The following is a 27231-nucleotide window of genomic DNA, read 5'->3' on the forward strand; positions in this document are numbered from 1 at the left end:
GTTCTCTTCACCCTCTCTTTTGCTCAAGGTCATCTGCCATCTGCTTGGAAATCTGCCAACATCACCGCTTTGCACAAAAAAGGTGCAAAAACAGATCCCAGCAACTACAGACCAATCAGCCTTCTCCCAATTATCAGCAAAGTCATGGAATCCATCATTGCTTCAGATATGAAATCTTTCCTCTTCTCCAATGGCTTGATCTCTGATCATCAATTTGGTGTCAGACCTGGTCACTCTACTCTGGACATGCTGCTTCTGCTTTCTCAACAATGGATGGAGGTCCTCAATGCCAAACAGGAAATTAGAGCTGTCTCCCTTGACATATCACGTGCCTTCGATACGGTCTGGCACCCCGCTCTACTCACCAAACTCTCCTCTTTTGGTATCCATGGAAATCTCCACGCATGGCTGGCGGACTTCCTCTCTAGTCGTAGTCAACGTGTGGCCCTGAATGGGTTTCTCTCATCTCCTCTTCCTGTTCAGGCTGGAGTTCCCCAAGGCAGTGTTCTGGGCCCTGTGCTTTTTCTGGTCTTCATCAATGATCTCTCTGACTCTCTTGAAAATCCTCTCTATCTCTTTGCTGATGACTCTACTCTCTGTCGCTCCATTCTTCATCCCTCAGATCGGCAGTCTGCAACCTCCTCACTCTCTGCAGACCTGGACAAAATCACAGACTGGGCAAACAAGTGGAACATGTCTTTCAATCCTGACAAATCTCACACTCTTACGATGTCTCTCCGAAAAGACCGACTGGACAACCCTCCCAGCCACTTTCTGAATAATCCTCTCCAAGAAGTTCTGTCACTCAAGCTTTTGGGTCTCACTATCTGCCATGATCTTTCCTGGGAAAACCACATTTCAAATCTGGCCTCCAAAGCCAGTCGCCGACTGGGCATCCTCCGTCGTGCGATGTCCTTCCTTGGCACACCTGAGCTCCTCACCACATACAAGGCTTTCATCCGCAGCTCAATGGAATACTGCTCTCCCCTCTGGGCTGGTGCTCCTGCCTCACACCTAGCTCGTCTTCACGCTGTTGAAACCAAAGCATTCAGAATCATTGGAATCTCCTGCGATGAAGCTAACTCCAAGGGCCTCTCACTCACTCACCGCAGGCAGGTTGGTGGTCTTTCCGTCTTCTACCGACTCCTCTCTGGCCTTGCCCCCCTCCCAGCTCTCTTTGGGCTCTGTCCAGCAAATATTCCTGCAGGTCGCACAAGATCTGCCTGCAACCCTCTTATTGTTAAACTGCCAAAATCAAGACTCTCTGCTCACCTTCACTCCTTCATTCCTCTTTTCTCCCGCCTCTGGAACAAACTCCCTCACTCTCTTCAATCCCACTCCACCCTCCAGGTCTTTAAAACAGCTGTTCACCACCATCTCTTATCTTCCCCCATCCAAAACCTTGAACTTTTCTATGCCCGCTATTTCACCCCAATTCCACTTTTTTGAAATACCAACTTCTGTCCTGGAAGTCCTTGGTGTCCTTGTGTTTGATACGTCTCCCCCCCCCCCCCCCCGTTCCCACGCCTCCTCCCCCCAAGCCCTCTCCCTCCCACACATCTCCCTGCTCTTAAATGTTGTGTGCTCTCAAGTGTTTGTGTGCTTCCCCTTCTCTTGTCTTCCGCTCCCTCTTTTTATATATTTTGTTTGTCTGGTTGATTTGTTTGTGAAGTAAATGTTAGCTCTTTCACGAGCCTCGATTCAGTATACAAAAATATATATATATATCTGGAACTGCCACTTGTAACTGCGAGCAGTTATGCAAGGTACCAAACAATGTCCGATCCAATGACCAACGTCATTTTAATCAAAATTAATTTATCTTGGCTAGTCGATCCCAAGAACTGCCACTTAGAACTACGAACAGTGATGCTGGGGACCATGCCGCCTGTTCCAATGATGATGCCATCCTATTATGTCATTTATGTTGAACAGTTTTTCTAATGACTAGTTTTAAACTGTTTTTCCAATGACACATAACTGCGAGCAGTGATTTCTTCGTCGGCACTTACAAAACTGTGAGTCACGAGCAGTAAAGTTTGATAAGTATGACGCCATAGTTTACATTGTTTGGAAGCCACATTGGATCGGAGCGAAAGCCTTAAAAAAATTCCTTATCTGAAACTGCTTAAGCGATTGTTGTGAAACTTCAAATATATGATCGACTAGGCAACTGGAATAAAGTGGTTTTTTTAATTATAAAATTTTTTAAGTATGACATCTTAGGTCACATGGTTTTGCAGCCATATTGGATTGAAGGAAAACCTTGAAAAATCTTCTCTGAAACCACTGTAACATCTCAAACTGTTATCCCCATGGGTACTCGAGGATATACTTAATGTCGCATCAATTGATTTAGCGGTTTGACAGAGGATTTTTTTTTGTTTTGTATACAGAATCAAGGCTCGTGTAAGAGCTAACACATTGAACATGAAAACATGCACAGACACACAAAACATGCAGTGAAGGTTTTGTAATTGCAATGAAGATTTTAAAAAGGTTTCATAACCTGAATCCATTATGGCTGCCAGACCACGAGACCTATGATATTTTAGTTATAGAACCTCATTTAGCATAGGGAGTTGATCATAAATTTAAAGTTTTGCATCGACCTGATAAGTGTTTTCGGAGAAGACTAGTACATTACCCCTGCAGTCAAGCATGCACACACACACACACACACACACACACACACACACACACACACACACACACATACACACACACACACACACACACACACACACACACACACACGGGTGTCTTTTGATACCTCAGGGGGATGTATGCCCCTGCCTTGCATAATCCCAGGTCACCTATGGGCAAGGTGTAGTACCTGTCAGCCCCTCTTACCAGGATAACGGTCCGCAGCCATGCGGTTTAAATGGCAGATGGCTCTGCACATCTGCTGGATGAGAGTCCAGTCGACTCCAACAGCACGGGCGGAAGAGGGTGAATTCCCAAATGGCCAGCAGAGGGACGGAGAGGAGTGGTGACCCCCCATCTATACCACACACTTACCCGTGTGTACCAGCCATATAAAGGCAATATGATGGCACACGCCATCATTGACCGAGGAGACTCGACCCATAAAGCCTGTTCTATGGTTGCCAACCTAGGGTTTGTCCATGTTGTAAGCTTTTTAAATGCTGACCATCAAGAACGTTAGCAGCACGTACCATTTTTAAAGTCTTTGGTAAGACTCTATCAGGGTTTAATCCACCGAACTCTCAGACTCGGAGCGAACGCTCTAACCATTACAACATCGATTCTCGTGATGGGGGAGGGGAACAACAAAAAAGCACACACACACACACACACACACACACACACACACACACACACACACACACACACAGTTGATGTCTTGTGCAGGGACAACCATTATTCAAAGAAAGATGTAGGGATGGTTTCACATGATAATTTCTTGTGACCATCTATATAATAATACCGTAAGGACTCGACTTTGTTATCTCTTTTACGGCGCACCCAGTGACCCGATGCCCACGGCACTAATGGATTTACGATCTACGAACCGCGCTCTTTGTTTATCACGTACAGCCAGACTCGAAAAATCTGAATTAGTCGACTTTGGGACCCAAAAGCGTCCGATTAACGGCCGATACGACGCCATCGTATTGGCGTCTGCTGGGCGAAGGCGAAGCGAGCCGTCCGCTGATTGGACAGTCGAGTGGTGTGAACATGGATGGTGTGAACCAAATGGTCTTTTTATTCCCTTGAACATTTTAAATTAGGATATACAGTGGAACCTCGACTTACGAGTGCCCCAACTTACGAGTTTTTCGAGATACGAGCCGTCACTCTGGCAGTTTATTGCTTTGAGATGCGAGCCGAGATCCGAGTTACGAGCTTTCGCCACCCGGTCACGTGGTTATCTTGCCGTGCACGTACAGTATCTCCGGCGCAAAACGGCTCTCTCAGGGTCAAACTCGGTATCGTTTTGAGCGCACGGTTCAGACCTTCAAGAAAAAGTTTATTTTGTAAAAATCGAGCCACGCGTTCAAAAGATATGACTGGTTTTGTTCGCCGGCACGTCGGTGCTCGAATCGGCTCGCGGTAAAATCCAACACGTCCGTTGTCGGGTCCGTCTGAACCAACCATGGGGCCTAGAAGGCTGGGACTGGTCTCAAAAGTTAGGTCTGGATCATATCTCGAAACGCTGGAAGCTGCACCTCTCTGTGATAATCTTGTGGACCATGACAAGAGATCGTGCGACACGTGGTTATCTTGCCGTGCACGTACAGTATCTCTGCCGTCAACTTGTTCAGAGTGCCGGCGATAGCTCGCCTTCTCTTTGTGGAAAACACGGTGAGATCCTTAACATCCAACAACTAATGGGACGCAAATGGGGCGCCCAGTTTAGCGGTACACACATTGATGAATCACCCTGCCTGTGATTCACCCATGACAGGTTATAGCTGGGTCGGGATTCAAACCCAGGCTGGACAGTTTAGACTTTAGAGTCAAGTGTGCGTACCTCCAGTCCAGGCCATCCTGCCAGCTTGTATGCTGGCATACAGGTGAAATATAAAGCGCGAGATATTTTTATATATACTGTATATTTTAAAAAAAATTGGTGTGGTTTTTGGCGGGCTGGAACGGATTAATAGCATTTCAATGCATTTTAATGGGGAAATTTGATTTGAGATACGAGCAATTTGAGTTACGAGCTCGGTCACGGAACGGATTAAACTCGTAAGTCAAGGTTCCACTGTATAAGGAAACGTCTTTATCGTCATTTTAATAAAGTTAAATGGAGTGACGTTTTGGAAACGTTTTTTGAAGTTTGAAGTTTTTTCGAATCGAAGTGAAGAAGTTTTTGAAGTTTTGATTTTGGAAACGTTAAATAGAGAAACAGTTTCACAGGAAGAGAATGCGATGCGATGAAGAAGAATCCATCTTTATTTTATTTTTTTGAACCACAAAAGATTGAAGCTCCACGAAGTCAAGAATGTGAAACTACGTGAATGTAATAAAATAAAAATGTACATAAACGACACAGTTCTATGAAACAGTTTCACAGGAAGAGAATGCGATGTGATGCGATGAAGAAGAATCCATCTTTATTTTATTTTTTTGAACCACAAAAGATTGAAGCTCCACGAAGTCAAGAATGTGAAACTACGTGAATGTAATAAAATAAAAATATACATAAACGACACAGTTCTATGGAATTTTAAATCGATTCATTTTCACATGAAGAAAATGAGGTGCAGATGAAGAAGATGACTGCATCACCGGAATTCACCTCAGCTTTTTGGTGTATCTTTCAAGGTGTCGTGATTTTGTGAAAATCCTGAATATTCCTTTGGTTTTGTCGACACGTTTTGTTGAGAAGACGATCAACAAAACATTTTCCTTTTTGATTGACAGGTTACAAATGTGTTCTTGAATAGCCGAAATGTCGCGTTTTTTAATTCAAGTTGAATAGGTCTTGAGGCCTTTATTAATAATCTATATAATAATAGCGTAAGGACTCGACTTTGTTATCCCTTTTACGCCGCACCCAGTGACCCGATGCCCACGGCACTAATGGATTTACCATCTACGAACCGCGCTCTTTGTTTATCACGTACAGCCATACTCGAAAAATCTGAATTAGCCGACGTTGGGGCCCAAAAGCATCCGATTAACTGCCGATACGACGCAATCTTACGACGCCATCGTATTGGTGTCTGCTGGGCGAAGGCGAAGCAAGCCGTCCACTGATTGGACAGGCGAAGGCGAAAGCAAGCCGTCCACTGAGTGGACAATCCAGAGCATGCATTTGTGCCGGTGTCGGCGATCGTTGTTCATATACGCACTCTTCATTCTCATCTTTCTTCCTAACTCTTACTCGGACAAGCAAATCCCCTATGCCATCCATAATGGTACACTCTATCCATACACCACATCCTCCCTTCCGTGAATGTTCCACGGGTTTCGGCTAGTACTACCTTATTTACATACTTTTTGGAGTAACATACCTCCATCCTTTTGCATTTAAAAAATGTTTCTATTACTTGTTAATACTGGATCAAATATAATTTAGAAAAGTCAAACTGCAACCCTGCTGAAGACATACCCGTTTACTGTATCTCATGAATAAATAAAAATTGCTGTAATTGCTCTTAAGTTTTCACTGTCATTTGTATTTGAAGTAGTTTGGGCTCTACCACATGCAAGGTGTTTCGAGCTATAACACTGTTTTTATATTTTGACCAATTATTGGGAACAGAGTTTTGTCTTCAGATATGTCAATGGCCCTATCTCGAAGAGGGCAACAATTTAAAATTGCACAGTATTCAGCACTTAATTTCTGCAGAATAAAGGGATGTCTGCAGGTTTTATCCTTGTCACCTGTGCTACAGATGTGGCAATTACACCTACATATGAGAAGTGATTGAAAGTGTCTTTTAGTTCAACCTTCAATAGGTTACCAAAATAAAGCCAATTGAAACCAGATTGCATGTTGTATGGGAAAGTGGAAAATGAGAATTGTGTAATTTCATTTCAAAACCACTGTGCTTATTTTCATTCATATGTGGTTGGAATTGCATCGTGATAAATGTTTTTATTATGACAGTTGCACACATGATGCCGTTCATAAATGTGTCTTCCTCTCTCTCTCTCTCCTTTGCAGTGGTTACACCTATTCAGATAAGGTTTTTGGGTAAGTTTTCAGTTCAGTTGTTCAACCTTAATTGTTTTTATTTTTACACTAAGTGTTGTTTTGATGTTAGAAATTCTCTACACTAAATATTTCTCATTATTCAGTGAAGAGAGCTCTGATGACATCAGTAAACTACTTGGTCAATGCAGGTAATATCAAGTTTTTTTTTTTTCTTCTCTGCGTTTTTATCTTGTTACTATATAAAAACACAAAGTGTGAGGAATGGCATGAATGTGTAATGTCCTCTGAAACATGGGAAATTTTATTTTTGGAAATTACATTCCTCACAAAAAAATTACTTCTTTAAAAAAATAGATTTACCTGTGTAAAAGCTTTTGTCCCCGCCCCTCTGACAAGATCGGAGACAAGGGACATTACAATGAGCTCCGTCCAACCGACCGATCATCCATCTGCGTACGTTGTGTACACGATATTTCAAAAACCGTTCAAGATTTAGCTTTCATATTACTCAGATATATTCCTCATACCACCCAAAATGTGGGGGACCTAGAGTATCAGTTCCTTGTTAAAATAGTTTAAAAAGAATTTCATATTTGTGAGAGTGGTCTTGCATTATCCAGATTTTAGTATCGAAAATGGACTTGCATCAAATATAATGCGCAGACTCACTGGTGGTGCAAAGCATGGTGGCAAGCCAAAATGTAGTAATTTGGAAAGCTGATCTCATCTCGTACTATAAGTAGAAGTGTTTGTTTGTGCATTTATTTGTGTGTTTGTTTGACTTGTATGCCCTCTTGAATGGTTGTACGTAACGATTTGAAAACTGGCAGATGCCAGGGCAGCTTTTAGGGGCTAAAAAAAAAAAATTCATAGTCCCAAGGATTCTGGCTGGTGGGAGGACCCCAATTCTCTCTCTATGTAAATCTGTATGACAGAATGGTGCTCCAAGTGGGAGGGGGTGTTGCAAGTTATAATAAAATACACCAGTTCTGGGGGAATAATCTGGTCCGCAAGGAACCGGTATTGCTAATTATAAAAAATTGATATAGGATTGAAATTAACATCTCTGGTGATGGAATTGGCTTGACCAGGTAATTGACAAAAACAGCACTTGATGTATTCGTAGAAAAATATCCGGGCCTGGTTTTGCTTATTGCAAACCGTGTGCCAAAGAAGTCGTGTTTCTAATGCTTTATCGAAAACCCAAAAAAACCTAAATCTTGATTTTAAAAAACTGCACGAGAATGCAGGAAAATGATTCATCGTGTTCAAAGATTTTTTTTGGTGGAGCATGCCCTCTGCTCCCCTGGTATTAATATATATTTATCCAAGTCTACGTGACCATTCCGTGCACCCTTAAGGGTAGAGGTCCATCGTAACACCCTGTAGAGATTTCTCGGCATCTTCCAACTCTTCTCACACCATCTCTCTTTTCACTGTTCACATTTCTTTTTCTTCTTTTACTTTCATCAACAAAAAATAGATTTATACATACAGTCACGTGAAACAGTAAGTACACCCCATGTAAAGTTTTGACTTTTTCAACATATTTCAACATACAGCTATTTGATCTTCATTTCAACAATATTGATAGATGAAGGTGATATAATATAACAAATATCATGAAACATTTACATTTTGTAGTCCATTGTATAATTTAAATAAACATAAATCCAAATTTCGCATGTGGAAAAAGTAAGTACACCCTTGGCTCGAATAGGTGGTATTGCCCCCTTTGGCAGAAACAACCTCAAGTAGGCGTTTCTTATAACTGTCTACCAGTCGCTGACATCGACTGGGAGAAATTTTTGCCCACTCCTCCATGCAGAATTCTTTCAGCTGTGCGATGTTTGAGGGGTTTCTTGCATGCACAGCTCGTTTCAAATCCCCCCACAACATCTCGATGGGATTTAGATCCGGGCTTTGACTTGGCCATTCCAGAACCCTCCATTTCTTTCTTTTCAGCCATTCCTTGGTGGATTTACTGGTATGTTTAGCATCATTGTCATGTTGCAAGGTCCACCTTCGGTTGAGCTTCAACTTTCCGACAGATGGCCTCACATTATCCTCAAGCACCCTCTGGTACAATGAAGAATTCATAGTGGATTCTATGATGGTGAGCTGCCCAGGCCCTGATGCAGCAAAGCTGCCCCAAACCATAATATTTCAACCACCATGCTTCACAGTTGGTATCAGATTCTTGTGGTCAAATCCTGTCTTTGGTTTTCGCCAAACATGTCTTCTGGTACTGTGGCCAAATAGCTCTACCTTTGACTCATCTGTCCAGAGCACATTGTTCCAGAAATGCTGGTCTTTGCCGAGGTGTTCATTGGCCGACTTTAGTCTTGCCCTGATGTTCTTTCTGGACAGTAAATGTTTCCTCCTGGCACACCTCCCATGTAGATCAAATTTGTGCAGCCTCTTTCTAATGGTAGACTCGTGCACTTTGACATCAACAGTGGCAAGAGCTACCTGTAGGTCCAGTGATGACATTCTGGGGTTCTTCGAGACTTCTTTCAGCATCTTGCGGTCTGCTCTCGTGCTGAACTTGCTGGGGCGGCCTGGCCTGAACAAGTTGGCAGTTGTTTGGAATCTTCTCCACTTGTAGATGATCTTCTGAACAGTCGAATGATTGATTTCAAATTGTTTGGAGATCTTTTTAAGTTGTTTTAAAATCCTTTCCCAGACTCGTAAGCATCTATAACCTTCTTTCTGAAGGCCTCAGATAGCTCTTTTGATCTAGGCATGGTGATGCCGCACACTTCAACAATAAAGAGCAAACCAAACTAAATGTCTGAGGTTTAAATAAGACAGGTTCCTCCAAGATCCTCTCTAACAATGTTCTAATCATTTGCACCTGAGCTGGTGCACCTGATTCTAATTTTAGGTATTTGAAGTAGTGATAAATGTAGGGGTGTACTTACTTTTTCCATATGCGAAATTTGCATTCATGTTTATTTAAATTATACAATGGACTACAAAATGTAAATGTTTCATGATATTTGTTATATTATATCACCTTTATCTATAAATATTGTTGAAATGAAGATCAAATAGCTGTATGTTGAAATATGTTGAAAAAGTCAAAACTTTACATGGGGTGTACTTACTTTTTCACGTGACTGTAATTTTTTTAAAGGAGTCTTGGTCGGATTTTTGGTATGATTTATTTCCCAATGTGGTTATTTTTTCAGTAATATGTTCTATATACACTGTAGAGATATAAATAATAATAAACAATGTTTTCTTCCCCTTACTGTAAATCATGTTCATGATGTGCTTTGTTTGCTTGTTATCAATAATTTGTCAGCATGTGAACTGCTGTGATTGGGCAGGGATGTCTCCCACTTTGCCTGTAAATGTGTTTCCAGTTAAATGTATAACATTTGTACTTCAATGAGTATGACTTCGGTTCAAAACCTTTCACAGACTCAACATTCTTGTGCTGGGAAATGATCACTCTGCTGTGGCATTTTATGCCTATGGAATTTTCAAAATTGCTGAGCTATCAACCCCAGTAAGTCATGATACATGTCTTCCCTCAAATGTGAAAATCATATGTCTACACAGGTTTAATTTAATTTGTCATAGAAAGTAACATGAAAGCATTCCAATTAATTACACTATGCAGACTTGATAAAAAGGACATGGGAAGGGTAACCTTCCCCCACTTCCTCTTCATCACCATTGAGGTTTATCCATGCACTTATACAACCATAAGCCAACTGACAACTCTTCTCAGAGAAACTGACGATTTTGGAATGATCTCTGAGAAAATATTGCACTAAACAAACATATTTTGGATGAAGTTAGCTCTGTCGTTGCATCGCAATGTGCTACCATTTTATCTGAAACTCGCTGTTTCGCCTCCTTCAGAGCACACATCAAGTTAAATTTGTTGAGACGGCGTAAATTTTTGCCCAAGTACAGCTAAACTGAAGGTTTTTCTAACTGCAAACAAGGCAATTTGTGTTCTGTAGTGTTGAAATATATAGTTTAAAAACAAACAAACAATGAATCAGAAGTTTACCACAGTTGATGCACCCCCTTTTTCACCACCTTATTGAACACGTTACATTAGTTATTCGAACATGTTGTTTGGTATTCATGACGTCCCTAAAATCAGTAAATTTCCTGTTTAGAATGATTTTCAATTTTGTTTGACAGACAGATTAAAACAATAACCGTACTCATCTGTATGCATGTGGGTTTGGGATGACATTCCATACAATTTGCTAAATTCAAATAAAAAAATTCAGATAAAAAAATCAGATCAAAATTCAAATTCAGATCAAAGGCACTGATAAACTGCAGGTTTGTGTTCAAAAGATAAAATTAAATGGAAACTAGAACGCCACTCAGTAGAGCGCATACTCACGCCGTGGGTGGCCGCTGCTGAGCCCTATCTTCCAATGGTAAAAAAAATCCTTCAAAAAATTCCTGGATCCGGAATAATATCCTGAGCTTCACCAAAAACTAATTCTTCCTTATCCCAAGGGCAATCATCCCACCAACTTTCATCCAAATCCGTTCAGAACCTTTCCAGATATCTTGTTCACAAACACACGAACACACACACGGACGGACACGATCGAATGCATTACTCCCCGGAGGGAGTAATTAAGTAGTTCCTCGATCATAGACTGACTGACAGACAGAGTGAACCAATCGCCTAACCCCGCTTTGTGCTACGCATACGGGGTAATAGCTGTCTGATGTCACCAGGCTGATGTTCATTGCTACTTTTATAACCTTGAAACAAGAAATGTCCTGGTCATGCTTGGATGGGAGCCGTTCGCTTTCTGTGGAGCTGCTATCGACACTTCGTCATAAGAAATCACATGAACAGATAACAAAGGAATGGTTTAAAGGTTCAAGAAGGGGAGGGGAGGAGAATGGGGGTTTAGACACATACGGAGGGGAAGGGAATCATGATTATCATCTCCTAATACATTATTAGACTCGTGACCTATCATTTTCACACAAATACCGTACTATTAGCTTGTGCAAATGTCATAACTAATATTACTCTCATTACCCCCTATCACATTCCCGCATCTCGAGTTCAAATATATCCCCATGGAATTAGCAATTTGTGTAATAGTTGTGATAATGGGATTAACTTGTGGGTTCGCGTCGAGAGGGGCGATGGGAGATAACACTTTATGGAGTTACTCAATTCCTCCTTGATATAACTTGTGTTTCAATGAGATCTAATGCGGACCCCTCACCATCTAATTAAAGGTAAATAGGGTTGTAAAGCCAATATGAGCAGAAGTCAATGTTTTCTAAGACAGCAATATTTCTCCATCATTAATCTGAAAATCTAGCAAACAATATTTGGCCTGATTAGTGTGACCACGGAGAGGTTTACGAGTATCACCAGTTGCAGAAATACAATGGCCTCTTGTGTTCTGTGTTTTCATAAAACTATTACTGTACTACCTTTCAAATAGCTCTGTGACTGAACTTATTTGCTATATAATAGCTGTTTGATGGGTGTACTTCTACACCATAGTACAGTATTCATGTACACGTAGTAATGACCGTACACGTAGGTAGGTACGTGTAATGACCAAATGATGAGTACAAAAACCTGGAGAGTACTTTATATCATTTGTCAATTAACTTGTACTCTTTGGTCTTGTTGCTTCCTTGAATCAGTTATTTATCGAATGCTTTGTTGTTTGTGGTTGGTTGAGCAGAAACCAGGAAGAGTGAAGGAACTTTGCCTATCTGACAATTTGGAGGCTCTCTCTGCCATTGTGGAACTTTGCACAGAGAATGAAGCTTGTCTTGTCACATATCTTCAGGTTCGTAGCTCTACATTAAAAAACTGGAATTGTACTAAAAGGATGATTATACATACAGGAGCCTGCTGCCTGCGATGTGTTCATCGGTTCGAAAGAATTGGGGGCCGAGGGAGACACTTGACGAACCACCGCATTTGTACCACTCCTAAGTAAGGATGTGGTTTTCGTGCCAATATGAGTTAGAGTCGAGAGTGACGATGTAAGATTGAGCCCTCTCAAAGTCTTCCAACAGTTGTGGCTTAACTCGTGTCATGGTGTATTGTTCCCAATTCTGGACCCATGCACCAGACCAATACTTCCATAGTGGAGGAAAACCAGATTTATTAAAAGGAAGAGGGGTAGGAAGGACAGTGAAGCAATGTTAAAATAAATGAGAATTCTTAATAAACCATAACTCCCATGCCCACAATAATCCTCACATCTTGTGCATTACCTTAATTAATTGCTTTCATTCAGGGGAGACAGAAGGACAGAGAGAGCAACAAGACTGAGAGAAACCTGTCCATGCACTACGTTGGCACGTGGTGGTTGTGGTGTGACAGGATGGTGAGCTTAGTTTAGGGGAGACGTGCCACACCCTGGTCCAGTCTCCTGCTGGCTTGCGTCCGGTCATGCTGTGACCTCTTGGACTTGGGTCCGGTTCTGCCGCTGCATCTTGCATTGTTATGTACTCGTACCTGCAGCACTCACACTGGGGGATGTCTCCAACTGCCAGGAAATCTTCACTTGACTCCTCTCACCAGACCACTCCCGACTCTCGCTGCCGAAGCTATTACTGTATCACCAGCCTGGAGAGAGAGAGAATATGAATGAATGGTCGTTTTAAGGCCATTTGCCCCGCTAGAGCGGGGGTTAACCTTGCGGGCCCCATGACCTCATGGTTCCCTTTATGAGGCAATGTTTTTATGGCCGGATGCCCTTCCTGACGCCAACCCTCAGTCACCTCTTACGATGCACAGGGATACGGTGTACCTATTCTAAACCGGGGTACACACTGGGATCATTCATCCCAGCAAGCTGGTACTCAATTTGCCGACCTCGGCAGGATAGCAGGCTGAGTCAACCCCCCCTGGCGTTAATTCAGCGATCGACCAGGATTCAAACTCAGGATCCTAGGATCCCAAGCCTGCTCCCTAACCGCTAAACCAACACCAGGCTCCTGGAGAGAGAGAGGCCGATTAAATTGGGGAAGTTCTGGAAATCAGTATCAACAATCGCTTCAAGAGTGAAACAGAAATAAAGTTTGTAAAAACAAATTAGATAGATTGGCAAAGCCAACTTTCAGACAACTGATGTGTTTGCTTGACTTTGTCTGCTCAACAATAAAAATGAAATTCCATACTGTCCAAAAAAGAAGTTTTCTTTCTCCTTCCATGACTCATGTTTCATCTCCCAATTCAGCATTTATTTAAATGTGGATTGAACAGACCACTTTGCTTAGAATCTCCATAATTTTACAAAAAAGATGCTTATCTGTGGAATGTGAGTTTTATAACGATACTGTAATTATAAAGGCGACAGCTCACAGGAAAATTGCATGCTTGGTCAGGGTCACCCAGATGGCAGAGCACTGGGACGGTTCACCAGAGGACCTGGGTTCGATTCCTGGTCTGGGCGTGTAATTTTCCCACATATGTCAATTAAATAAAATAACTAGAATGGTACTCGGTAGAGCGCATACCTCGCCAGGCTGAACAGTTTGTTTTGTATTTCAATGATAGGCCGGATCTCCATTCGGACCTGAACCAAAATCTAATCGGCTTGTTCTTGTCATCTAACCAACTCATCCACCTAGTTTAGTCATAACTCGTCCATAACTTTTTTAAATATCATGTTATACATCGCTTTTCACCCGATCCCTCAATAGTGAAGAATCACTTAATAATTAAATAATTATGGTATCCGAATCCATATTCAGATTTCACCAAAATCAAATCGATTCATCCTTGTCACACACCCAATCGATCCCCCAAGTTTCGTCCAAATCCGTTCATAACTTTTTGAGATATCATGCTATGTATCGGTTTTAGCCCTATCACTCAATGGTGAAGAATCATTTAAAAATTAAATAATTCCCGTGTTCGAATCCATATTCAGATCTTCACCAAAATCGAATCGACTAGTCCTTGTCACACACACAACCTGTCCACCAAGTTTTGTCCAAATCCGTCCACAACATTTTGGGATATCCTGCTATATATCGTCTTTGGCCGTATCTCCCAATAGTGAAGAATCACTTTGAAATTCTAGTAGCCGGATCCGAATCCGGATCTTCACCAAAATCTAATCATTTCTTCCATGTCACATATACTACCTCTGCCAAATCTCGTCTGAATCCGTCCACAACTTTTTTGAGACATCTTGTTCACAGACAAACATACAGACAGGGGTGAAAACAACCTCCATCCACCTTTGGTGGTGGAGGTAAATATCCAAGTTGTGCTGAAGTGGCCATAACACATCTCCTTTCTTCTCTTCTCAACCCAATGCCTATCCATCGGTCACAGTGGGACACCAGCCTGCTATCAACTTGCTTGCAGGAGATAACTAAAATGGCTCGGACATTCACTCACATCTCTGCACTGCTCCAGGTAAGGCTCACAGCACTCGTCACCTTTGTTCTGCAGGACAAATTGAGTGAGTATATTGTCGACAAAAGCAATGTTTAATTTTGTTTTTCATTTACAAAAATCTGTTTGGTGAAAGTGCATAATCTGATGAATCTTTTGCAGTATCATCAGCTTACCATTCAGAGCATGAGTGGTGCTATCGATGATGTGTTGTTGGAGATGGACACTGGCTTGACGAAATATGTTGAGGTTCTGTGACACACATATACACATGGACTTTGCTCTTTTTTTATATTTTAATAAGTAGTTAAAGCTGATAGAACAGCTAGACAACAGAATATGAAGAGGATACATGCAGCATGGTAGAGAAATGGGGAATGTGCAAGAATAAGACATGTGTTCAAAAAGGTTATGGGTAGGAATGGAACATGACATGAGATGCCAGTGAGCTGGAACCTTGAAGCACTGGAGGGAAAAGTATCATTGAATAAGACACAGGTGGGGGTGGAGGGGGAAAGCCTGATGATCGCCTTCCATTTAGTAAGTTGGCGGTGTAGTAGGATGGCATTATGTCTGGGACGTCATTATGGCATTACATATAGTGCTAGGCTCAGCCTTTACGGTAATGTATTGTTACGGACCGCGGATAAGATGTTACTGGATTTGCCGAGCGGATGGCGCCGCGGCCCGAACCGTTAACAATGACGAAGACCCGATTCCTTAAACGTGGGCCAAATCGTGCCACAGATGTTCAATGGGGAAAAGACAAAGGCGATACGGATGTGAAGAAGAGGAAGACAGAAGTAGGGAATACGAATATAATTTATTTGCTATTTACAACCAAAAGTAACCAAGGAGAAGGAAGGATAACAAAATAAAGACAGAAAGAGGGACGGACCAGAAGGACACAGTGAAAATTCTAGCTTACCTATTACAGTCTTAATTAACCCAGGACAGAACAAACAAAGACGGACTCACACGAATGAGGAATGGAGGCAGGAACGATTGGCTGGACCGGGAGGAAGGTTCAGCTCGGACCAGAGGACGGCCGGGCCGGGAGGGAGCAGCCGCCACCCTTCCTCAACAGCAACCTGCCGTCAACGCTCAAGCTGCGGCGGTCAAAGCTGCGATGGTTCAAAGCTGCTGTGGTTCAAGCTGCTGTGGTTCAAACTCCTGTGGTTCAAGCTGCTGCCGTGGGGATGTTGTGTGCTTTCTCAGGACTCCTTTTCATCACTCCTCCGCACTTGTGTCAAAGGCTTCCCCCGCGCTTCTTTCAACGGCTTCCGCGTGCGCTTTTTATAACGCCGCGGGCGATCAAGCCGCCGGCCGCTAGAACACGCCCATCGGTGAGCTCGCCTCGGCCCTGATTGGTCGGCACGGCCCTCTGGCTCCACCCTTGATGACGATGGGCGGGCACGCCCAGGATTCGGCAGCTCCTCCCCCTTCTTCTCCGAGCCTACCTCGTGGCTAATGGAGTCGCGGTGAATACAGTTGGCAATTGCGGCTTTATTAATTGAAAATGAAAGGGGATCTATCTATTTGAATTCGGTGCAATGGAGTGTCAATTAATGGAAAACAAATCCTTAGCCTACTACACAGAATAAGGAAAGAACTGTCAACAAGGGGGAAATCTATGATTGGCTAACGTGATTGTTTATGAAATAACTACGGAACGGCCTTTGACCTTTATACACAACTGGAGGCAGGAGGGTCCACAATAAAGCAATTTAAAAAACACAATCCTCATATCCACAACACTATTATTCATGACTCAATGAGATGTTGCAATTTGGAACCTGGAAAAAGAAAATCGATGTTACGTCTAATCTCTGGAAACATAAGAGAGATTCATAATATTGTTAGTTGACGAATAAGTGTGTATTACTAAAATTAATGCTGGTTTGTTAGCAGTAAACAAAAATGTTTTTGGAATAAAACAATAATGACCACACTGTGATCTAAACTTGCGACAAAATCCACGAACGTTTTCGTTTCCACGATTGGGAAATGTGCATTTAATGTGCTATTAAAAGATTAACTTGACACCTCGTATCCATGTCACCCTCCCCACGGTTATATCAGAATGAGCCGATTCATCACACGTCACGGATTGCTTAACCCCAATACAACAACAACAACAACAACAGGCATTTTAAGGCCATTTTCCCTGCTAGAGCGGGGGTTAGCCTTGCGGTCCCCATGACAATCTTCTCCATTTTGCCCTATTTTCTGCATCTCCCCTTGTTAACCCCCTTGCCCGCATTTCTTCTTCCACCATCTTTAGCCAAGTCTTTCTCGGTCTTCCCCGTCCTGTACTTCCTTCTGCATTAATTTCCATCACTCTTCTGGACCAGTCACTTTCATCCTTCCTCAACACATGACCAAACCATCTCAACCTGTTTCCGTGAAACGGCTTAACCCCAATACAGGGGTCAAAATTATGTAATGCTTTATTTTTAGTAATTTGTGTAACATAATGCTTGGTTACATAACATAACACTTGGTTACCATGCGTTCTGACGTACCGTGTGTTATCACGGTTCTGGGCAGTGTATATTTATAATCAGCAAAGGCCTCCAGGCCAAATGTGTTAGGCCCACCAGAAAACCAAGATGGCAGCCATATAATTTTGTCTCAGTGATATGGTGGGTGGAGTCAAGTGACAGATGTGGGTGTGGTCTGGCAGCTGTTCGACCAATGGGGGCACATTTCAAAAAATTATCCTCAACAAGAACAACAACAGCAACGCGAAGCTCTTGTTGACCTGCGACATGTCGCAGGTAAAAATTGCAAGCGTTGACTTTCAATAAGCTGTATTACTGTACTATACCATATATTAGTTTTGTTGTTCAACTACCATCAGTGAAGCGATGAGTTCAATGGAGTACTTTAGAAAGAGCAGGTGATATATTAATTATGGTGGCACACTTTCTATTTAAACCACAGGCCTTGAGGGTTTCATTTATCACTCCTTAGGTTGGATTATGTTGCTATTTGTACCTATTTTGTCACTCATTATTTATATAAAATTACAGCAATCGCTTTTTGGGGGAAGGGGTGATTCTTTTGTCGAGAATAAACAGGATGACCAGGAAGGAGTAGAGGAGAAATCTTTTGGTAACATTTTTGGTCGAACCACTGATTTTGCTGTTTGTTTTGCTGAGTAATCTGGGGATGGAAAGGTTGGTGAAATATTGCATTTCTGTTGGAATACTATTGCATAATCATGTAGCAAATGATTGCTGAAAGGAATTTTGACAATTGCAAAAAAAGTTGTCATAATCCCCACACTTTTTGAAAAAAAAGAAAGGGAGGAGAGGGAGGGGTATTGTAATCAGCTTCGTCCATCACGCTATCTCCTCCTAAACAGTTGGGCAGAATTTCACCAAACGTAGTAGTTATGATCACCACGTGGAAAGAAAGTGCGAGAGCATTACCATTTTTGGCCCCACTCATTGGGGCAGGATCCAAAGGTCAAATACCAAAATATTTCAATTACGGGTACTTGTAAGCAATTTTTAGTGAAACTTTGTATGTACAATCAACATTGGATAGGGTCATGAAATATGTAACGATTTTTTTGGATGACACCCAGTTCATGCCCCAGAGGTGCAGACTTGGGGTCCAAGAGGTGAACAGAGTTTTTTTTAATCAAAATTTGATATTGGGTCATTCATGGTGCAACTCTTTGCCATCTTTCAACTTTGCTTTCGGTGGGAAGCGTGGGGAATTGCGATGACGTGCCATCGACTTTGCTCTAACTGCTTTAAAAGTTATTTTTCTCAATTTGTTGGTTAGACGTCGTTTTCATGAGTCTACTGCATTATGATCCATAAAAACATTGCCTCAAACAGGGAACCATGATTGTCATGGGGCCCGCAAGGCTAACCCCCGCTCTAGCGGGGAAAAATGGCCTTAAAACGATCATTCATTCATATTCATTCACTGCATTATGATCCACTGGGTTTTATGATGTTTACACAGTATTGCAGAATTTATTTTTTTTAGGAGGGAAGGACTGTTTATTGCATGCTGACAATGCACTTGTTTGATTTTCAGGCAAATAAAGACATTTGCGTGAGCCATGAACTTTTGGAACTGCTGTTGTGTGGAACAGCAAGGCAAGCAAAGCCATCCCCATCTCTGTACACGTTTACACAACATGTACTTTGAAAGATTTTCTCATTTAATTGAAATGATTTTACACCATAAGATCATGTTAGTACCATTAGCTCACTTACTCCTTTGCGTACCTCACTCACTCTTAGGATATCAAGCAATGTGTGTAATGAACCTGAGCATAATTGCCAATGCTTAGTGTGAGTTCTATGCAGTGGCAAAGTTACACAAAGTGTTTATTTGGATGTGTTGAGATGAATGCTTAAAGAGCATCTTGGGTTGGGTACTGAAATGCTGACCACCGCCCCTTTAATGTATAACTGAAAATATCGTACCAATGAAATTGATAGAAGTCCATAGTTCTTCACCCAAACTTTCTGCATTCCTTTGCACTTCAACCCTTTCTCGTGCTTTTCTAATTAATGTATTTCCCTCTTGGCTGCGTTATTTATGTGCAAAGCTAATTTGGGTTTGTGTTTTATTTTCTTGAAGGGACTCCATGGTGATGTTATTGGCAAACAAACTCACCGTAAAGGTTGGACAGAGCTCGTGCTGATATTTTACACAAATATTAAAGTGATTTAAATATCAATTTTCTAAGCTACGTGATGCTATTTGCATATACTGAGTGAGCAGGTGCGTGTGTATTATGCAGGGCCTAAAGAAACTTTGTCAGGCAATGCAAAGTTCCTACACCAGCATCCTTAAGCTGCTCACTGGACATCTGCAGAGGTACACTTGCTAATAACTAACTATTATAATTTTGTCAGAACAATATCACTTTTCTTGAAAGCCATAAATTGTCACTTTTCTTGAAAGCCATAAATTGTCACTTTTCTTGAAAGTCCCAAAAATGTAAAACATCATTACAAATTGCAAAACCACAGAATAGTGCTATCTGTGAAGGATAGTGATATTCTGCGTGAGCGGACAAGATAAATGGGCTTTTTTTTCTTTCCTTTTTTTTTAGCTCTGATGAAGGGGCTCACACTCGAAAGGTTAACTGTACTTCCTTATTCCATGCAGGCAAACACACATCTAATTCAATTCACAAAACACTTAAATTTGAATAAAACTTCAGCATGACTGAAGCAGTCTTATACATCTATCTATAATTCCAGTAATCTCTGTCTGTCTGTCTGTACGTCTGTACGTTTGTCTGTGACCGCTGTTTCTCGACAACCACGGGTCCGATATACTTTTAACTTGCCAGGTATATTGCTGGGGACCCGAGGATGTGCCTTTTCAAGGTTTCATATTAATCGGACAATTACTTACCGAGCTATGTCCAAAAAACGATTCAACCAATCAGAGAGCAGCGAACGATCGCGTGTGCCGAACGTGGCGGGCACACTCTGCCTCGGATGGCACATTTGAGAGCGTATTCATTTATTTCACGTTTGCAAACTATGTTGGCGTTAAACTATGTTTTACAACTAATAAAAACGAATTTGCGATTCATTCGCTTTCCTGCGCGTTTGTGCACGCGATGGCGATTTCTTTACCAAACTCCGGAAGCCGTTCGCTTTGGACCGAACCATTTCATGTAAATAGAGGGGGGGGATTGTCACCACTCGCAAGCCGTTCGCTTTGGACCAAACCATTTCATGTAAATAGAGGGGGGGGATATAATTTTAGATATATATATATAGTACGGGCATGCCCTAGTCACCCTAATACACTGTAATAAGACGACATTGAGACACAGTTTAGGAGATGGAGGCTCAATTGATCATCATAGAACACAGCGTCAATCGGCATCATGACATAGCCATATTGACGGCCTCCTCTTCATCCCAATACATATCCTCACATGCCACGCCCTATCTTGCTATATATCGATATATATATCATGGTTCTTGGAAGTATTATAAAGGTGATATGTGTTATCCATTGTTCAAGTATATCATTTTTAATACATGGTCCAGGCTCGTTGAAGAGCAAGCTAATCCTAAGCCTAAATAAATAAATTACAGGTTTTGCCACCATTTTCCCAGTGTCTATTACATCACCCTATCTAACATGTTATAGTAGTTATCCGTTCCTGTTGTTTGTGTGATTTCTATCGTCCTTTAAAACGGCAAGTTTCCTGTTTGGAATGATTTTCAAATTTGTTTGACTGCCAGGCAGGCAGACAATAAAAAATATGATCTCACTCCTCTCTGCACATGCATGATCCGGACAAATTCAGAGCCAAATTATTGTAAAAAGGCAAACTTGTAATAATAAACAGGAATGTGGGAATGACTAGGGCTGTTAAATAACTATTTAATTTGGTATAGCAATATTCAAACATCACACTTAGGATTACTTTTTAAATAAGGACGTTTAGTTCATATGATGGATGCCTGGTGTTGGCTTAGCGGCTAGGGTGCCGGCTTAGGATCCTAGGATCCTGGGTTCGAATCCCGGTCGATCGCTGAATTAACGCCAGGGGGGTTGACTCAGCCTGTCATCCTTCCGAGGTTGGCAAATTGAGTACCAGCTTGCTGGGATGAATGATCCCGGTGTGTACCCCGGTTTAGAATAGGTACACCGTATCCCTGCGCATCGTAAGAGGCGACCAAGGGTTGGCGTCAAGAAGGGCATCCGGCCATAAAAACATTGCCTCAAACAGGGAACCATGAGCTCATGGGGCCCGCAAGGCTAACCCCCTGCTCTAGCGGGGAAAAAATGGCCTTAAAACGATCATTCATTCATTCATATTCAGTTCATATGGTGGATGTTTTAAAAAACGTATAAAAACAAGATGCTCACAATAGTTTAAAGACACGCTTACTATTTTTTTATTTCACAATTTATAATATTACTACTCCTGGCCCCAGTTAGTTACACCTTATGGAGTCCACTGTCTGAGTTTTTCCATTATTATATTTAGTCGGCATTAGCAGCTTGGCAGGTAAGTTAAATTTTCCGTTTGTCTGGAAGGTGTGACAAATTTCGGGGTAAATCAAAATTGGAAATTATCTGATACTGTTATTAGAGGAAAGTGATGGAGTTGGAAAGGTACTCCATTTGTTTTATCTGACAGAAACTGTGATTGGGCAATTCAATTTAAAGTATTGTTCACGAGGAGGATTCAGCAAGCAACCTGGTGGCATGTAAATAACTTATGATGGGGGTAATGAGGTTGTCGACAGGACAGCATAATGGTGAGTCCACAAAACAGGTTTTGGTTTAATGAGAAGGTTAACCTTTCCAGAGTTATTCTCAGATGTCCATGCACGGATTGACTTGGGAGATAATTTGGGATTTAATACAACTCTCACTGGAAAGAGAACTTTGCAAATATTTGAAAAGCAGACCGCTTAATTCATGTTTCATAGTTGTAATATTGAGTACCAGCTTGCTGGGATGAATGATCCCGGTGTGTACCCCGGTTTAGAATAGGTACACCGTATCCCTGCGCATCGTAAGAGCGTGACCAAGGGTTGGCGTCAGGAAGGGCATCCGGCCCTAAAAACATTGCCTCAAACAGGGAACCATGATTGTCATGGGGCCCGTGAGGCTAACCCCCGCTCTAGCGGGGAAAATGGCCTTAAAACGATCATTCATTCATTCATTCATTCATTCATTCAGTTGTAATATTGTTGTGGGAAAATGTTGGCTGCGTGTGCTGTTACAGTGCAGCTGAAGCCTTGCTCTATCGCCTGAGCGAGCTCCAAGGAATGGCTCGCTGGCGGCAGCAGTACCAGAGCCTGGGCCTGGATGAGGAGGCCATCGAAGGTGTGAGCCTACAAATATTTGCATATTGTAATTACTTGATGCTGTAGACTTGGAGAAAGTGCAAGTCATTATCCTGCCTTAGATGAGTACAAGGAGCAAGTATAATCAATGAGGTGAAAGACAACTTCAGTTGGTCTTCAAAAATGTTTATCCAGACATTGATCCGATATATTGTGTACATAATAGATAGATGGGAGTTCTGCCCTGCCCTCTGTGGACTTTAGCTCAGGTAGTTGTATCAACGAGTAGCTAACGCGACTGTGGACATGAGGACACTGCTTGGTGTAATTGCTTTTGCCAGCATCCACCAGTTTCTTATGGTTGTTAGGTGTCGATGGTGTAGCGAATGCAGATTGTGGTGGGGGTGGAGCAAGCGCAGGCATGGTTGGGGGAGTATGAACGTGTCGGCGGGATTGTGGGTGGAGTGAGTGTCGGTAGCGTTGATGGTGGAGCAAGCGTCGGCAGGATTGTGGGTGTAGCAAGTGTCAGAAGGGTTGGGGGTGGAGCAAGTGCAGGCATGGTTGGGGGTGTATGAACATGTCGGTGGGATAGTGGGTGGAGTGAGTCAGCAGGATTGTGGGTGGAGTGAGTGTCGGTAGCGTTGATGGTGGAGCAAGCGTCGGCAGGATTGTGGGTAGAGCAAGTGTCAGAATGGTTGGGGGTGAAGTGAGCGTTGGCATTGTTGATGGGGGAGAAAGTGCAGCCATTGTTGATGGGGGAGAAAGTGCAGGCATTGTTGAGTGTGGAGCCAGTGCAGTTATTGGTGAGTGTGGAGCTGGCGCAGGCAGTGGTGAGTGTGGAGCCAGCGCAGGCAGTGGTGAGCGTGGAGCCGGCGCAGGTAGTGGTGAGTGTGGAGCCGGCACAGGCAGTGGTGAGTGTGGAGCCGGTGCAGGCAGTGGTGAGTGTGGAGCCGGCGCAGGCAGTGGTGAGTGTGGAGCCGGCGCAGGCAGTGGTGAGTGTGGAGCCGGCGCAGGCAGTGTTGTGTGGAGCTGGCGCAGGCAGTAGTGAGTGTGGAGTCGGTGCAGGCAGTGGTGAGTGTGGAGCTGGCGCAGGCAGTGTTGTGTGGAGCCAGCGAAGGCATTGGTGAGCATGGAGCCAGCGCAAGCATTGGTGAGCGTGGAGCCAGCAGCCAGCACAGGCAGTGTGGAGCCAGCACAGGCAGTGGAAAGTATATGGTAAGAGATACATACCACCTCTCCTTGACCCCTCCCCACTATCTGCCACCACTCCTTGTGTGTCCATAATAAAGGGCTCATCAAGTTATTATTGGATATATACATTATCAGGTGAAACTAGAAGGGCACTCAGTAGAGCTCATACCTCCACCTGGCTGAACGGTTTACGTTTTGTATCTTCATGATAGGCTGGATCTGCATCCGGACCTGAAGCAAAATCGAATCAATTTGTCCATGTCACATACCCAACCTGTCCACCAGATTTCGTCCAAATCCATCCACACTTTTTTGAGTTATCCTGCTCACCTACAAACAAGCAGACATCAAACAGACAGGGGTGAAAACATGACCTCCATCCACAATAAGTTTGGTTCACAGCTCGTGTAAAAAGTAAATGTGATCTTGCTTTTTAATCTTCTGTTGTAGATGCTACCCAAGCTGTTGGTTCTTATATATTGAAATCCAACGAGCTCCTACAGTGAGTACATTAGTTCCGGGTGGTTATTCATGTGCTGCCAGTTTTGTGCGCACACAATGCTTTTTTCCCCAGTTCATTGTAAATATTTGTTTGCGTTGGTTTTTGTTTTGCATAAAAATGTTTTTGTCCGCATATGAGTTTTTTTCTTTTCTTCCAGTGTCATTGAAAACAGCCTCAAGAACTTCCGAGCCTTTTCTTACTGGCTTTATAATGGTGAGAGTGTATTCAGTATAAATATCGCACATTTGTTCCTTGTGCTCTTTTTGTGAATCACTTAATAAACAAAAAGATGTCGTGAAAATCAACACGTACTAGAACGGTACTCGGTGGAGCGCGTACCTCCGCCAGGCCGAACAGTTTCCGTTATGTGTCCCACCGATGGGCCGGATCTGGATTCGGACCCGAACCAAAATCGAATCGGCTTTTTCTTGTTAAGTGCTGTTTAAAAGTTTCCATCGTGGAATAACAATAAAGTAAAAGGTTTACAGTTTGCACCATGTGTTTGCTTTTAAAATGGCTATTTATATTCTTTATACTCTTAAAAATAACTCCAAAGCAAAAAATAACTCTTTATACTTTAAAAATAACTCCACTTCCTCCCGTCGATGGGCAGGACATGCTGCCCCAAACGTTGAGGCCTACTTTTCTTATTTTCCTTTTGCTTTGGAGTTATTTTTTAAAGTATAAAGAATATAAATAATCGAATATAAGAACCAACGCATGGTGCAAACCATAAACCTTTTACTTTATTGTTCATGTTACCTACCCCAACTCATCCACCAAGTTTTGTCATAATTTGTCCACAATGTTTTGAAATATCATGCCATACATCGTTTTTGGCCCAATCTCTCAATTTTGACAAAGTCATTAAAGAAAATAAAATTTTATTGTATCCGCATCTTCACCGAAATTTAATCAATTCGTCCTTGTCACACAAGTTTCGTCTGAATCCATCCATAACATTTTAAGATATCCTGCTCACAAACAGACAGACAGACAAAGAGGGGTGACAACATAACCTTTGGTGGTGGAGGTAATAAAGTCTTCATTTTATTTCAGATATTCTAATAAAACTCCTAATTTTATTTTCTCTTGCAGTTATCCTGGTTTTGTCAGATGAGTTAATACCTCCTGAGAATAGCAAGGTGAGAACAGTAATTGGATTGTATTTTATTTTTATTTTTTTACTTTTGGGTTGATTGAGTTGAGAGTTGATTGAGTTGATAAGTACTGGTAGTGAACAATTGGAAACACCAAAGTAAAATCACCAGTATGGCCTGTGTGCATGTGGCATAGAGTCCACCAGCGTCTGGAATTCTGCAGGAGGGATGCAGCACCATTCCACCACGAGAGAGTCAATCGACTCTCATCGTTTTGATGGAGGTGGAAAACGTCTCGGGCATCGTTCCAGACTATCCCATAAATGCTTGATTGGGTTCGGAACAAGTGATTGAGAAGGCCATGACACATGAATAACTTCGGTGTCATGCTCATCAAACCATAGGGCGACCACGTGTGCTCTGTGGATGGGGCCATAATGGGGGTTTTTTAATGGTCTAATCCTTTTTATTATAAAAACGTCAAACCGGAAATCAAAGCCATAATCAAAAACAAATCAATGACAATAAATCAAAAGCAATAATCAAACAAGTAAATAACAATAAAAGGAAACAAAAATCCAGCCATAAATCAATTCCATTCAACAAATAAAAAAACAAACCCCAAAGCTTACATGTTTGGCCCCTTTGCTTCTGCTGCCCCCAGAAGGGTGGGGCATGAATGAGTGGTGGGGGTGGGGAGGAGGGGAGGGTCTCCTTGTGGGGAGCAGGACCGGGGGTGGACAGGGGTAAGAGGGTCCAAAGGGACCTGGTCAGGAGTACACCTTCACGTCCAAATTTCTTCCCTTATAGTCATCCTCGAGGCCGTGCAGCCCTTGGTCACCTCCTTAATGCTCTTCCTCTTTATAGCTATTTGTTTTTTTTTATAATTAGGGCCAGGGCCTCAGTGCAGGGGGACTTCCCTTTATCCCGGCCACTCTGGTGTTTCATTGTGGTCCATGCACTTGGGCTGGTGTCCTCATAGCCGGAGGAGGAGCGATTGATTACCCTCCTCTGCTTCCACCCTCAACGGTCCCAGCAGCCAACGCAACCGCGTCAACACCCCTCACCACGGCCTGCTCTTCTCTCCCCTTTTACTCCTCCACCTTCCCGTCCTCCTTCTCTCTGGGGAGGGGGGATAACAATGGCAGCACGGACTCCTCACTCTGGTCCATCCCTTCTTGGGGCAGGGGACCTCAGCCTCCCCTCTGCTCTCTTCCACTTTTTCTCCCTCCTTATTCTTCCCTCCCTCCATCCTCTCATTCCCCTTTTCTTGGGGAGAGGGGAGAAAGAGGGTAGGAGTTTAGTTTTGTAGGTTTGAAGAAGAAAGAGGCAACCCAGATACAGCGACTTTGCTTGAAACAAGAACAACATTCCCACCTCACCTGCAGATGCATGCATTTTGCTTGTGTAGCTCTGTGGGCAAGAGCGGAAGGTGTGCCCCATCACGCCCACCTGAGAGGTGCAGTGTTCCCTCGAATGTCCCAACTGGCCACACTGCGAGCAAAACTGTTCTTTACACGCAAATACAAAGTGGTCCAATTGTTCGCACCTGTGGATAATTGCAGCTGACCCACGTAATAAACCTGCCCACGGTCCATCCCGATTACTATCCCATA

The 27231-nt window shown here is 42.7% G+C and overlaps 2 protein-coding genes and 1 long non-coding RNA gene across 3 annotated transcripts in view; 2 read left to right on the plus strand and 1 right to left on the minus strand.

Moving 5' to 3' along the window:
* LOC144894055 (uncharacterized) overlaps positions 1 to 27231 on the plus strand; it is an 81485-nt gene that overhangs the window by 27492 nt on the left and 26762 nt on the right. The window lies entirely within an intron of this gene.
* ANAPC4 (anaphase promoting complex subunit 4) overlaps positions 1 to 27231 on the plus strand; it is a 98905-nt gene that overhangs the window by 9523 nt on the left and 62151 nt on the right. Inside the window, exons 5-17 of the mRNA XM_068126754.2 lie at positions 6644 to 6673; positions 6778 to 6822; positions 10064 to 10151; positions 12340 to 12447; positions 14955 to 15038; positions 15180 to 15266; positions 19077 to 19138; positions 19629 to 19671; positions 19792 to 19868; positions 22762 to 22862; positions 24464 to 24515; positions 24673 to 24728; positions 25614 to 25660. Coding sequence (XP_067982855.1) covers positions 6644 to 6673; positions 6778 to 6822; positions 10064 to 10151; positions 12340 to 12447; positions 14955 to 15038; positions 15180 to 15266; positions 19077 to 19138; positions 19629 to 19671; positions 19792 to 19868; positions 22762 to 22862; positions 24464 to 24515; positions 24673 to 24728; positions 25614 to 25660 — 880 coding nt within the window. The remainder of the gene's footprint in view (positions 1 to 6643; positions 6674 to 6777; positions 6823 to 10063; positions 10152 to 12339; positions 12448 to 14954; positions 15039 to 15179; positions 15267 to 19076; positions 19139 to 19628; positions 19672 to 19791; positions 19869 to 22761; positions 22863 to 24463; positions 24516 to 24672; positions 24729 to 25613; positions 25661 to 27231) is intronic.
* LOC144894056 (uncharacterized) overlaps positions 12471 to 27231 on the minus strand; it is a 73887-nt gene continuing 59126 nt past the window's right edge. Inside the window, exons 2-4 of the long non-coding RNA XR_013624755.1 lie at positions 15194 to 15269; positions 15021 to 15068; positions 12471 to 13235 (exon numbers count right to left, since the gene is read on the minus strand). This is a non-coding gene — a long non-coding RNA (uncharacterized LOC144894056). The remainder of the gene's footprint in view (positions 13236 to 15020; positions 15069 to 15193; positions 15270 to 27231) is intronic.

This window comes from Myxine glutinosa, chromosome 10, assembly GCF_964187855.1.
Source record: "Myxine glutinosa chromosome 10, kmMyxGlut1.1, whole genome shotgun sequence".
NCBI lineage: Eukaryota > Metazoa > Chordata > Myxini > Myxiniformes > Myxinidae > Myxine > Myxine glutinosa.